We start from the raw sequence: 15,219 nt of genomic DNA, 5'->3' as shown, positions 1-15,219 counted from the left end.
TGACTTTGGCAGTTGAAGTTTTGTTTATATTCTTTGGATACAGTTCTGCTACTCTAGTTTTTTTTAAGAAAGGCCCCCCCTCTGACTTAATTGACTAATTGACTTAATTGACTCATGATTTCTCAGCCATGATTACATGTTATCAGTACATATAATTCAGCTTTTTCAAGGACTATCATGAAAATCTAAAAAGCATCAAAAATTAAGTTAAATTTGCCTTTATTTTTTGTAACTGAGAAATTTCAGTGGGATTCAAAAATATTTTAAAGATCAAATCAGAAATGAGTTACATAATAAGGTCAAAAATCATTAGTTTCAGAGACATTTATCTGTGCTGCCATATAGCTAGACTTTTTTCCTAATAATTTTTAAATGAACACCATATTATGATGGTTCATTTAACGAAAAATCTTGCTAAAAAACGAAGTCCTTTCCAGTTTATTTTACTAAGAATCAGTTTCCCTAGTAAGACTATTTGGAATCCATTTAATGTGGAGTAGCATTTTAATGAAAGCTTTTGTTCATTTTGCAAAAGATCTGTGTCCTTGAGACCTTTAAGATGGCAGAATTTAGGAAGGTAACCATGCATCAGGAAGGCAATGCAAGTAAAATACAATTTTAACAAACTTGGTAGGATTTTAAAATTATATTGTATTCAGTTTTTCAAAGGTGGAAAGCTGTAATTTTTTAAAAATGTAATTGTGTTTTAAATTTACATAAAATATTTGACACTTTTTAAACAGGAAAAAATTAGAATGTCTTCAAAGAAGGTTATATTATTTAAGGTTACTAAATCTGTGAGGTACTGGCATCATGAAAATTTAAAAATTCTGATTGTGATCTTTTTGATAACATTATTAAAAAAAAAAAAGTACCATAGTATTGGTTGTGGTTTTGTAGTAGTTTTAAAACCAAAAGGAATCTTGAAAACTTGGTCAATCTTATTTTTTATAAGAAAGCTGATACTCTTAAGAGTTAAGAACCTTTAAGTTTATGTGTTTTGTTAATGTCAGAGATAATATCAAATTCTAGATCTTCTGATTGCTGGCGTATCCTCATTATTTTAAACCAACATTTTAAGCCAGCGTGTTCTACAGCACCTGGCACATAGTAACTGTTTAAACAATACAATCATTTATACCATTTATTGAGAACTTTTTATGTGTTAGACATGTGAAAAGTGCTTTGCTTTAATCCTCACAACTGAATATGCTATTTTTGCATACAGTTACTCTACTGTTCAGTATTTCTAGTTGATAACTGTGAGGTTGGATAATAAAGCATTTTTGATTTCCTTAACTCTTTAGTCTCATCAGAATTAAAGTATCTATTTTGTGCATAGGATTCAAATCAGCAAATTTCTAAAATTTAGTTATTTTAAAAAAGGGATTTAATAAATACATTTTTAGCAATGTATTTGACTTAAACCGCCTTGAGAAAATAATTATATTTTTGTTTGTAGAGTTCAGATCATTCAGGATCAACAACTCCATCAACTGGTCAGGAATCCTTGTCTTTAGCTGCCAGTTCTTCCTCAGAAGGATTAAGGCAACGTACCCTTCCACAAGCACAGACTGACCCAGCACAGAGTCATCCGTTCCCATATGTAATGCAAGGGTGAGTAAAATCATGGTGACTGTGGGAAGACCGCTTTTTTTTTTTTTTTTTAGGTATAACTGACATGTTATATTTGTGGATCTCTTAAAAATCTGTTTCTCCTGACTTTCATGGTAGCCCCTCTGAAGCAATCCAAGTATAATTAAAGTTTATTCATAAAATTATATGTTTTGAGATTTAGAGGGTTTAGTAGAGCAGTGCACTTGAAAGATGGTAATATAGCAGCAGCATCAAGGGCAGTACTTCCCAATTTTTATTTTTATTTTTATTTTTTTAAGGTTTATTTTTTTATGCAAGAAACAGGGTACAGGCCAGAGGTGTGGGAGGGTAAGAGGATTTACCAGAGACAGAGTGGGGAACAGAACAGACAGACTGATGAAATAACACTGCTAAGAGGAGCAGTGGGCAAGACAGGAGAGGTCTGCTGTGCCATGTGGGATTCTCGCCAGCTGGCCTGAATTAAACTGGCGCCACAGAGGCTGCAGACAGCTTCACAGTGCTGTGCTTAATGGCCTGCGCCACCAGGAGAGGCCCTCAATTTTTATTTTTTTTTAAGGTTTATTTATGCATACAAGAACTGGGGTACAGGCCAGAGGTGCAGGTGTGTGTGTGTGTGAGAGGAGTTACCAGAGACAGAATGGGGAGCAGAACAGGCGGATTAACTGAAATACACTGCTGAGAGGAGCAGACGGTGAGACAAGAAGGGTCTGCTGTGCCATGTAGGTCACCTTCCTGGCTGGGAATTGAATTCATGCTGCAGTAGCTGCAGATTGCCTTATAGTGCTGAGGTTAACCCCTTGCACCACCAGGGAGGCCCTGCTTTTCTGTCTTTAATGCTCATGCTGATTACCAGATTCTGATTAGTAGGTCTAATGGGTCCTAAGAGTTTACATTTCCAGCAAGTTCTCAGGTGATGCTGATGCTTCTGCTGCATAGACCACACTTTGACTAGCAAGGATCTAGGTGACTAAAAAATTTGTTCGTAGTCTTGCTGTAGCTCTATCCAGATTAGTTTTCTGGGGAGCAAATGGGTGAATGAGGGTGCTTTTGGAAGAATATAGCAATCTTATAAGTTCCACAGCTATATCTGATCAGATAAGCTTGGTAAAACTGACAGAGTAAAACTGTGATGTATTATGAGGACTATATTTACGTATATTAGTGCGTGTATCCAGAGTCTTTGTTAAAGGAGTTTACTTAAGTTTGCGGTGGCTACCTTATATTTACTAATTACAGCAGACCTCTTGGGTTAGGCAGTTCCTGTGGGAATTACTGCCACCAGCCTCAGTACATCTTTGCCAACTCAAAGAATAGGACCTCGGAGAATATAGATTGTACCTGGTTTATGTCTGAAACCAGAGTACTTTGCCCAGGAACTGTTATTTGTTACTTTTGAAGTAAAGGAAACATGAGTATCAGGTAGTGATAATTGTTTTACATTGCATATTAAACTGGTGTGTGGCTCTGCTCCAGGTCCAAGATGGTGAGATTGAAAATAAAGAAATGGCTAGAACCCCAGAATGGAAGTAGGTCATATAACTGAGTAGCAGCCATTGATTGCTAATTAAGATAGCATGAGCATCCAGATAATTTTTTACTTACATTAATTCTTAATGGAGAAAGACAAAGGTGAGTGTATAGCAAAATATAAGAAAACTTTTGTCTCATATTTCTTGATTATAAGCTTCTCAAATTAAGTATTTAGATAAGACCTTAAAAAGCACCTGTGAAACAGCTTTTATTTTCAGGAAGTGATTGCTACAAACCAAAACTTACTAACAAAAAGCAGTGTTCTCTGGGTTTATATTATGGAGTAGTAACTTAAAATACATTATATTTTCATTTCCTGGCTTTTAGTAGAGTAAGACAGTTCAGTTCCTCTAAGTTTATATAGAGTGATTTTACTTATTTATTTTTATTCAGTGGTAGTGATGCAGAATAATAGGAATGCTATGTATGTAATAAGCCTGGAAGCATACATAATGATATGTTAACAATGTTATCTCTTATAATAAGATCTTTAACTCTTTCTTATACAATGAATAGATTTTACAATAAAACAAAGCTTATGAGATTGCGAGTATTCAGAATAAGACCATAGATATCAGGAAAAGATTAATAATTTCTCTAAACTAGGCTATTGAGGAAATCAAATAAGAGAGAGAAAGGCATTTAGCTCTTAACAATATATTAAACAGATTAGAAAAATCTGATATAGTGTTTATTTTGTAAAAAGTAACAAAATGATGAGCAACAGAATCTGAAGATATTTAAGGATGACTTGACAGAAGTGATAAAGTAAGTTCCTTACTTTGCTCCCAAAAGGAACCTGTAAAATTGACCAAAGGGACAGTACACTGAGAGAGTCCTGAGACTCAGGGTAAGACTGAAGTACCCCTAGGACCTCAAAGATCAACACATATTGCACCAGAGGTGGCATGGAGGAGGGTGAAGAGAAATACCTGAAGGCTGCTATCAAGGTTGGGGGACACAGATGGCAGGGCAGCTGGTCTAGTCAGGGACCCTGGGGAGGGGAGATTGGAAGCAGTAAAAGGTACTTACACATCCTTGATTCAGGTGCAGCACATTTGGAGGAGTTGGGGTGCTCTACTCAGACTGAGGCCCTGGTAAGGAGACCAACAGAAAAGATAGCCTAGACTGTACTTCCTTTCTCCCTCCTTTTGACTGTTTTGACCTCATGAAGTGTAGTAACAGAAGACAGACTAAGTTGAAGAGCTGGGACTCCAGAGAGGAGGGATATTGGCAGTGCCCCAAATCTAAAGCAACACACCCTCCTTTCTGCCTCCTGACCAACACACACTGCCCAGCACATTCTCAACCATATCTGGACCCTTCTCTCCTCTCCCCACTCTGCCAACACATCAAATTCAAATACCGCTCAGTACCTGTGGAAGTCAGTGGAGGCAAATAAAATAAAATAAAATAACCATAATAACTCTGAGGAAAGTAAAACTATTTCAACTCTCTTAAGTTGCAGATTTTAAAAAATAGGGAAATTTAAAATAGCAAAATGGGCAGACAAAAAAAAAAAAAAAACAAAAACCACATGACAACTCAAGAATTCAAGAGAATATGAGATCAGAAGGAGAGGACAACTCTCAAGAATCCAGCCACAAAGACGTGGAAAATTGTATCTCCCTATTAGATAGAAAGTTCAAATTGCTATAATAAAGAAACTCATAGAAGGAGCTTCGGAAAGGCAACTTAAAGTGATACAAGAAAACTCAGAAAAGCTAATCAAAGAGATCGCATAGAGCTCAGGAAATAAATTTACAATCTTAGATTTAAAGTTAAAGAATAGAATTGAGCCTTTAAGAAAAATAACAGATTTAGAATATGAAGAACTCAATAAATGAGATGAAAAGCTCTTGAGGAAGGTAAGAAAGAAGAATGGACTAAATGGAGGATCAAATCAGTGACCTTGATGATAGTAATGAACACACGACTCAGGTTGAAGAAGAGAGAGAAATAAGATGTTAAAAAAAAGAAAGACGATGAAGCACAATGGGATCTGACTACATTAGGAAAGGTAACATAAGGATAAGTTATATCCCAGAGGATTGAGAGAAAAAGAGAGAGAGAAAAGGTATTGGAGAGCTTATTCAAAGAAATAACAGAAATTTCTCAAACCCAAGGAAGGAACTGAACATACAAGTCAGCAAAGGTTAAAAGAACAGCTCGTTATCTAAATGCAATGGGGCTTACATCAAGACATCGTAGTTAAACTATCAAGAGTTCAAGACAAAGAATAGTGAAGGTTGCAAGGGAGAAAAAAGCAAGTAACTTATATAGGTACTACCATCAGGCTTTAATCAGACTTCAGCAGAACCTCTATGGGCCAGGAAAGAATGGAATGATGTATTCAGAACACTCAAAGATTGAGGAATCTCCACACAACTCTCCATAGTGATTGAACCAGTTTGCACTCCCACCAGCAGTGCAGGAGAGTTCCTTTTTCTCCACATCCTCCCCAACATTTGTTGTTGCTAGTTTTTTTAATATGTGCTGGTGTGAGATGGTATCTCATTGTAGTTTTGATTTGCATTTCCCTGATTGCAAGTGATGTTGAACATTTTTTCATATGCCTGTTGGCCATTTGCATTTCCTCTTCAGAGAAGTTTCTTTTTAGCTCTTCTACCCATTTTTTGACTGGATTGTTTTCTTTGTTTTGGTTATTTTCTCTTTTGCTGCACAGAAGCTCTTTAATTTGATGTAGTCCCAGCTGTTTATCTTTGCCTTCACTATCACTGCTTTGGGTGATGTGTCTGTAAAGATGTCTTTGAGGTGCATGTCATGTAGTGTTTCGCCTGTATTTCCTTCTATATATATTTTATGGTTTCAGGTCTTATGTCTAGTTCTTTAATCCATTTTGAGTTGGTTTTTGTGCATGGTGTGAGGTAGTAGTCAAGTTTCATTCTTTTATGTGTAGCGACCCAGTTTTCCCAGCACCATTTATTGAACAAACTTCCATATGATCCAGCAATTCCACTCCTAGGTATTTACCCAAAGGACACAGAAACATCAATTCCAAAGAGCACCTGCACCCCTATGTTTATAGCAGCACTATTTACAATAGCTAAGCTTTGGAAACAACCCAAGTGGTACATATACACAATGGAATATTACTCAGCAATCAAAAAAGATAAACACATGCAATTTGCAGCAACATGGATGGAGCTGGAAGGGATCATGCTCAGCGAAATAAGCCAGAAAGAAAAAGAAAAATACTGATGGTCTCACTCATAGCAGGAATCTAGAAAACCTAAATAAGGGACCAAGAAAAAGAATAACTGTAAGACAGAAAAAATCAAAATCAACAAACAACTATGAACCAGAGACACACTTTGGGGGGGTGGCGGGGAAAGGAGGAATTGGGGTCAAAATAAGGGGGTTGCAATTGTATGGGGAATATAAAAATAAAATTTAAAACAACACTCAAAAATAAAAACTGCTAATCAAAAACACTATATCCTGCATGACTCTCAGATATGGGGGAGAAATAAAGGCCTTCCCAGAAAAACTCCTATTGAAGGAGTTTGCCAATACTAGACCTCCCTATATGAAATGTACAAAGGAATTCTGATCTAAGTTGAAGAAAAGAAAATCCATAAAAAATTGAGCAAGGTAAAAGAGTCAGAAAACTAAAGACAAAATGGCAGTAGCAAGCACTCACATATCAATATGACCTTTAATGTAAATGGATAGAACTTACCATTCAAAAAAGCACAGTGTGGCCCGGTGGATTAAGAAGCAAAACCTAGCTATATGCTACTTGCAAGAGACTCACTTAAGCTATAAAGACAAACATAGACTCAGAGTCAATGAATGGAAATTAGTACTCTAAGCCAATGGAAAATTTTAAAAGGCAAAAACTGCTATACTTATACCAGAGGAAATAGACTTCTAGCCAAAAAAGATTAGAAAGAGACAAAGACAATAAAATGATCAGTACAGCAGAAAGTTATATAACAGTTATCATTATATATGCTCCTATTATAGCGACATTAAAATATATGAAATAAATTTTTAACAGACCTAAAGGAAGACATTGGCAACAATGTGGTATAGCAATATAGACAGATCATCCATACAGAAAAATCACTGAGGAAATAATGGCCTTCCATGACAAATGGACAAGGTAGGCTTAATATTTATAGAACTTTCCACTTCAAGACACCAGAATATACATGGTTTCCAAATGCTCATGAACATTCTCAAGGACAGACCATATGCTGGGACACATTATGGTAAAGGATTGAATTGGATTTTAGTGGGGATTTTGATATTGTGTGTGTATATACATATGTTAATTTTCAATGATGCACACCTAAAACTTACATAATGTTATAATGCTATATTACTTGGATAAAAATGTTAAATTTAAAAAAGTAAAATTATTGATTGTGGTACTCAGAAATCTGCCAACTTAACAATATCCTGGGAACCTCACTTTGAGAAATCCTAATGTAGGTGATTATGGAAGCTCTTAAGGGACCAAAGCAGTATATGTATAGCACCACATAGACTGTTCATTTCCAGTTTCAGATTTGTAAGTCTTGACCTACTGTTCCAGACTCAGACATTGTACTGTCACATTTATTTACTTTAACTTCAAAAACTCCTGATTGGTTTATAGAATACCCATTGTTTTGTACATTCAGTCATTTTCCCTAAAATAGTGAGAACTATTATAATTGATAAAAATGAAAAGCTACTCACTGTAGCCATCTATATTGTTTGCTTTTTTTTTAGAAGTAAAAATTATTTGTAGCCCTCCCACTCAAAAATAATCATTATTAACATTTTTGTAATAACTTTCCACTTTTTGGAATGTACTTTTTAAAATTAGAAATATCATTCCATTCTGTCTCATAAACATTTCTGTCAATAGAAAGCAAAATGTATAGCCTGGACATATATCCAGACCAAATATAAATCCACAACATATAAAATCTGTATGGTTTTTCATCATGTAGATATACCAGTTTGTTCACTCTTATTAAAAAAGGTGTATACTTGGTTTTACTGCATAATGAAGTCAGGATCTCATTGGCTTACAACAACATCTTTATTTTCTTGCTCGTGGTCTGTTAGTCATTTGGGACATTTCTGCTTCAGGCTATAGATTGAGTTCAGATCTGTTTCTTGCTTTTTATTTTCTGTGGACCATTAGCTCCCTAGGACCTGTTCTTCCCATGGCAAATGACAAGAACACAAGAGGGCAAGATAACCAGTGAGTGCATAAAAAAACCTCTACATGTTTTACATTCCTTAACACCTCACATTTCATTGGCCAAAACAAGTCACCTGGCAATAGCATTCGGATGGGGAGGTATTGCTGAGTAACATGCTATGTTGGTGACAACTGAATTTTCCTGGGTGGAAATGGTGAGGTAAAGCTAATTTTCAGTATTTGCTGATTTCTGTGGTGTTACATATTTTCACCATGAATGATTTCAAGATACCAAGGTTGGGTTCACAAAATTTTGAACTTGAGCTGTTAGCTTTGTAAGCTGATGTGAACCAGCACAAGCCAACTCTGTCAATGTGTGACAGTGTACACTTGTACAATCTTGTTATAGAATAATTCAAGAATTGGGGCAATCTTCTATCATAAATGTTGGGTTGTTGAATATTTTTTGCCCCACTAAACATAAATATCACCACAATCAGTGTTTTTAACTCTACTTACATCTTAGCAGTTACTCTTTTAGATTATGTTTTGAGAAGGGGAATTTCCCAGGTCAAAATGTTCTTGAGTTTTGGAGGCTCTTAAAGACTATTTAAAAATTGCAGTTAAAAAAATACCAGATTACTCGCCCATTAACAATTGTTGTCAGCCTAATTCTCTGTGTTTATAAATACGTGCTTACCAGTGTGATAAATTGGAATGTCCTTGCTTTAATTTGAGACATGAGAAAGAGCTATCCTTTTTGTTTTGTGAAATGCTTGTTTGTTGGCATGTTGATATTTTAAAAAATTCATTTGTGACAGTTCCTTACCTAGAAGGGTATTAATCGTTAATGCATACTGAGCATTTAACCCAAGTCAGGCATTGTATTAAGCACTTATGTGCATAATTTCATTGAACTTTACACCAGATATGTGATGTAGGTACTATTTTCTTCCATTTAATGGATGAAGAAAAGGAGGCTTACAGATTTTATACTTTGTGTTCATAGAAGTCAGTAGCAAAAATAGGTTCAACTCCATGTCTGACTTGAAGTTAACAGTCCTGTTGACTATTGCCATTTGTTTTAATGTGTTTTTTCCCTAAGTGTCATTTGTATTTTGATCTCATTTATAATGGTGGTTCTTTCTCATCTAGTCAGATCTCCTGGTCAGATTGTATGTATTGGTGACTGAATAAACAAATATGTGTAGTGACCTTGTGACTTTACTCAATAAAGTTTACTTTAGAATTTGCTGTACACTAAGCACTATAGACAGAAAAATGAACTATGTATTTGCCCTTGCTAGAGTAGGTCAAATAGGAAAGTTACTGTCTACTGATGTGCTATCATGTTCTTAAACAAAGTGCTGTGGGAGCCTGGAGGAGGGAGTGACTATCTCTGCTTAGAGGAATGGGGAGTGCTTCATAGGGATAACATTTGAGGTAACTTTATGAGAAGATCAGCAGAGAGAGCAAAGCAAGTGCTGAGTCTTCAAAAGTCATATTCTGGGAACAAAATGGAGATTCCATGTAGTCCCTGCATGGTTGTATAGACTAGTGGGGAAAGGAAGAATTGCTTAGAATAATTTGCTCCTTATTGTTGAAGTTTCCAGTTACTTTTATCTCCTTTTTAATTCTTAACCTTAAAACATACTAATGAATGTGTTTTGGAAGAAACCCTCCCAACAAGTATATATTTGTGAATATACTGTTTTTCAAATTCTTTGCTTTTGCCATAATCTATTATATCTACCATTTCATGTGTCCCCATGAATTTCCTTTGCTCCCCTTTTCTATGCCTAGTTTTATTTTATAGTACAGACTATATGAAAAGGAAAAAAAAAACTGTCAGAACTTGTGCCATCCAAAGATTTACTCCCACACATACATATAGCAGCAATTTCCTTAATGTACCTTCCCAAGACCCAGAGGAAGGGATGAGGTTATCCTCTTTGTTTTCCTTGCATAAAGAATATAACTTTTTTTTTTAATGGATATAGACATGTGCATATTCCAAATAGTTAACATTTTCTGTGTGTTACTATTTTTATTTGACTCTTTGCAGGAAGAGACCCTCCTAACAGTTATTTTGAATTACAAAAACAATGTTTATTAAAGAATTTGAGGGGGAATGGGAAGATGGTGGCAGATGCTGGGCTTACCTCCTCCACATACAACTAGATTGAAGCAGAATAAAGCCAATAACTCCTGAAGGAAAACAGATGATTATAGCACACACTAGGAGTATTATCTGGAGGAGGGGGCCACAGTGAGCAGTGAATTAAAGAGGTAGCCCACACAGGCAGGCAAGGAAAGTCCTAGCATTCCATTGGGTCCTGCAAGTAGAAGTGTAGAACTGGCAAGGCCCTTACATGGTAGCCCTCAGTAAATTCATTGAGCCTGGGCACCGGCCCTGGAAGCAGACCTGCTCCTGTAGACACCCTGCATACCTTGTCGAGCTCTGTGGAAGGTCCTGCAAGTGGACTCACTACACTAGGACTCTGCACACCCCAGCAAGCCCCAGTATGGGAACTGGATGCAATCCTACTGGCAGTAGTCCTGAGCAGAATTCAGTGAACTCCTGCACAGGACCTGGAAGCAGACCTGCTACTTTAGGCCCATGCATACCTTGTCAAAATTCCGGGGAAGGTCCTAGAAGCAGACTAGCCACAGCAACACTCTGTAGATCCTAGCAAACCTCAGGATGGGACCTGGAAGCAGTTCTACCACTGGTAGCTCTTGGTAGGATTCAGTGATCCCAGGGACAGGACCTGGAAGCAGTCCTTGTAACTGCCAAAGGTGATAGATTAGTTTGTTTGTTTGTTTGTTTGTTTTTTGCTTTTGCTTTTATTTTTAGAATATCACTGTGAATTTATGGCTTTAATATGTTTGTATCATGTTGTGTGGAGTATCTGTCTACTGAATGGATATATTCATTCATCTTTACACTCATTGTGTACCATGTCAAAGATGGGAGCATGTTCAGTTTGTTTCCTGTGTCTACTTGATATTTTAGTAATTTTGGTAATGTCTTATACTCATAAATGATAAGATATCTGAGGCTCATCTTGATTCTATTCCCAGGAAACTCAAATGAGAAATAGTACTTACAGTAAAAAAATTTTGTGGTTCTTTAGGATTTATCCTGTTAGAGATGTAAAGATAAAATGCCATGTTTTGAATTCAGTGGGGGTAATTCTTCTCTGTGTGATTATATCATCAAACTTGATACAATTTCATTTTTTTGTTTCTTTAAATTTTTTAATGTCTGTTTTTTTTCTTTTTGATTTAGCTTTTTTCTTAATTATATAAAAGTTCTATGGTTCCAGTCTCAAATCAGAGGCCTACTTTCATTTTTTATTCCCCTCTTCAGTTCTCTCCCTCCACACAATAGGTAACTACTTTTATTATTTTTTTGGTTTATCTGTCCACTGTTTCTTTGTGAAAATTTAAGGAAGTGTTTGTGTATATACATGAACATTGGCTATATATTCACTTAATATATATGTATATGCACACACACATAAATATAACCTACTTGTTCTAACACAAATGGTAGCATAATATCCATATTCTTTTGTATCATGGTTTTTAACAGACTATTCAGGGAGAGGTCACTACACAGGAATATACTGAAATCTTCATTCTTTCACCTCAGCGTAGTAATTCACTAAGTGCATAAACTGTGATATGCATTCTCCTATTGATGAATATTTAGATGTTTCCTGCCTTTATTCTTAGAAAATGTTAATGTTTATAGCTTTGTGCATATATTGTTTCACACTTTTGCCAGTTTATTTAGGATGCATTCCTAAAGTAGAAATGGATCAAAGAACATAGGTCAGAAAGTAAAATGCCTTCATAAATGTGGATTAAAAACAGGCAATTTTTTTTTTTTTTAAATGGCTTGGAGAGAACCAATGGGTAAAAGTTTAGTGAGATGAGTTCAGATCTATACTGGAGAGTTGTGGACCACAGACTATGAGTGTTGCAGAGACAAACCAACACGTTCTTTCTTTCTTTTTTTTTTTCTTTAAAGTGGTAACATCTACTTACATACAGTCTCTGAAAAGCTTAATTTCTTTTATTTTTTTATTTTTTTATTTTTTTTATTTTTTTTTAATTTTTTTTTATTTTATTTTTTTTTATAAATTTTATTGTTATATTCCCCATACAATTGCAGCCCCCCATTCTGACCCCAATCCCTCCCCTCCCGCCCCCGCCTCCCTAAAAGTGTCTCTGGTTCATAGTTTTTTGTTGATTTTGATTTTCACTTTCTTATAGTTATTCATTTTCCTGGTCCCTTATTTAAGTTTTCTAGATTCCTGCTATGAGTGAGACCATCCGGTATTTTTCTTTTTCTTTTTGGCTTATTTCGCTGAGCATGATCCCTTCCAGCGCCATCCATGTTGCAGCAAATTGCATGTGTTTATCTTTTTTGAATGCTGAGTAATATTCCATGGTATATATGTACCACATCTTCTTGATCCAGTCATCTATTTTTGGGCATTTGGGTTGTTTCCAAAGCTTAGCTATTGTAAACAGTGCTGCTATAAACATAGGGGTGCAGGTGTTCTTTGGAATTGATGTTTCTGTGTCCTTTGGGTAAATACCTAGGAGTGGAATTGCTGGGTCATATGGAAGCTCTATGTTTAGTAGGTCCAGAAATCTCCACACAGCTTTCCACAGTGGTTGGACCAGTTTGCACTCCCACCAACAGTGCAGAAGAGTTCCTTTTTCTCCACACCCTCGCCAACATTTGTTGTTGCTAGTTTTTTTAATATGTGCCATTCTCACTGGTGTAAGATGGTATCTCATGGTAGTTTTGATTTGCATGAAAAGCTTAATTTCTTAAACTGTTATCAATACAGACAAATTTTCTGAAACAATGTTTTGAAGATTTGACAACTTACTCTTTTTTTTTTAAATAATAAATTTTATTTTTATATTCCCCATACAATTGCAACCCCCCCATTCTGACCCCAATCCCTCCCCTCCCGCCCCCCACCCCCCAAAAAGTGTCTCTGGTTCATAGTTTTTTGTTGATTTTGATTTTCACTTTCTTATAGTTATTCATTTTCCTGGTCTCTTATTTAAGTTTTCTAGAGTCCTGCTATGAGTGAGACCATCTGGTATTTTTCTTTTTCTTTCTGGCTTATTTCGCTGAGCATGATCCCTTCCAGCTCCATCCATGTTGCTGCAAATTGCATGTGTTTATCTTTTTTGAATGCTGAGTAATATTCCATGGTGTATATGTACCACATCTTCTTGATCCAGTCATCTATTTTTGGGCATTTGGGTTGTTTCCAAAGCTTAGCTATTGTAAATAGTGCTGCTATAAACATAGGGGTGCAGGTGTTTTTTGGAATTGATGTTTCTGTGTCCTTTGGGTAAATACCTAGGAGTGGAATTGCTGGATCATATGGAAGCTCTATGTTTAGTAGGTCCAGAAATCTCCACACAGCTCTCCATAGTGGTTGGACCAGTTTGCACTCCCACCAACAGTGCAGAAGAGTTCCTTTTTCTCTACACCCTCGCCAACATTTGTTGTTGCTAGTTTTTTTAATATGTGCCATTCTCACTGGTGTAAGATGGTATCTATGGTAGTTTTGATTTGCATTTCCCTGATTACAAGTGATGTTGAACATTTTTTCATATGCCTGTTGGCCATTTGCATTTCCTCTTCAGAGAAGTTTCTTTTTAGCTCTTCTGCCCATTTTTTGACAGGATTATTTTCTTTGTTGTTGTTGAGTCTCATCAGCTCTTTGCAGATTTTTGTGACCAGTCCTTTATCATTAGTGTTGTGTGCAAAAATGTTCTCCCAGTTGGTGGGGTTTCTCTTTGTTTTTGTTATTGTCTCTTTTGCTGTGCAGAAGCTCTTTAATTTGATGTAGTCCCAGCTAAAAACAGGCAATTTTGACATGATGGTAAGTATTATATGATAAGGTTCCCCCCGCCTTTTTTTTTAAGTCCTGAACTATTATCTTTGTCTTTAGTTTCTCAGTGTTATTAGGAGAAAGGGGTCTGGGAGTGATTTATTGTACAGAAATTGACAGAGCAAGATGTGAGATTTTGTCCATAGTTCATACTTCTTTTTTTTTTTTTTTAAATGTTCAACATCACTTGTAATTAAGATTTATTTGTTTACACAAGCACTGGGTACAGTCAGAAGCGCGGGAGGGTGAGAGAATTCACCAGAGCCAGAGCGGGAAGCAGAGCAGGCAGAAGGACGAAGTACACTGCTGAGGGGAGCAGCGGGCGGCAGGAGAGGTCTGCGCGCCATGTGGGACCCTCTCTGGTGGCCGGGGAGCAGCCGGGGATCTAACTGGTACTTCAGAGGCTGCGGGCAGCTTCGCAACCCAGCGATCAACAACTGCGCCACCGTGGAAGCCCCATAGTTCATACTTCTTTAAGGGAATTTTCAGAAGCCAATTTACTTGGGTATAAGTGAACGTATTTAAAGGTATTTAACTTTATAAAGCTTTTAAAAAAGGTTTGTTCCAATTTATACTTCTAGCAATGAAAGTGAGATGGTTTTTACTTCTACCCCTTGTCAGTACTGTTTTTATTTTAATTTACATTTATTTGGTGTCTTAAAGATGATTTCTTTTTCTGCAAGTCCATAGTAAAGATATTTAACTACTACTTATCAGAGAAAAATAGTAAATAGAAAATATTTTTTCTAAGTCCTGTCTCTTTAAATTTTATGTCCTTAAATAAGTTGATTGCTTTTCTGTGCTTTCTTCTATTGTTTATGTTAGGAAATTCCTCTCTGCACAGGTTTGGTGAATAGTCTATTATGGGGGTTTTTTGCCCTCTGGTTTAACTTTTAAAAGTTTTTTTTAGTCCTTTTGAGACTTAGTTGAATATTGGAATGAGATAAAGCTTTAAACTCTCTTCACCTTTCC

General features: G+C 36.2%; 1 protein-coding gene across 1 annotated transcript in view; it reads left to right on the top strand.

Annotated features, from left to right (window-relative positions):
* The window catches only part of HERPUD2 (HERPUD family member 2), a gene marked incomplete at both ends in the record, with an annotated part of 36,301 nt that overhangs the window by 15,418 nt on the left and 5,664 nt on the right, over positions 1-15,219 (top strand). The window contains one exon of the mRNA XM_084229577.1: positions 1,463-1,617. Coding sequence (XP_084085703.1) covers positions 1,463-1,617 — 155 coding nt within the window. The remainder of the gene's footprint in view (positions 1-1,462; positions 1,618-15,219) is intronic.

This window comes from Talpa europaea (genome assembly GCF_964194135.1).
Source record: "Talpa europaea genome assembly, chromosome: 3".
Taxonomy (NCBI): domain Eukaryota; kingdom Metazoa; phylum Chordata; class Mammalia; order Eulipotyphla; family Talpidae; genus Talpa; species Talpa europaea.
Note: the sequence above shows the minus strand (reverse complement) of the source record. Positions and strands in the feature narration are given on the sequence as shown.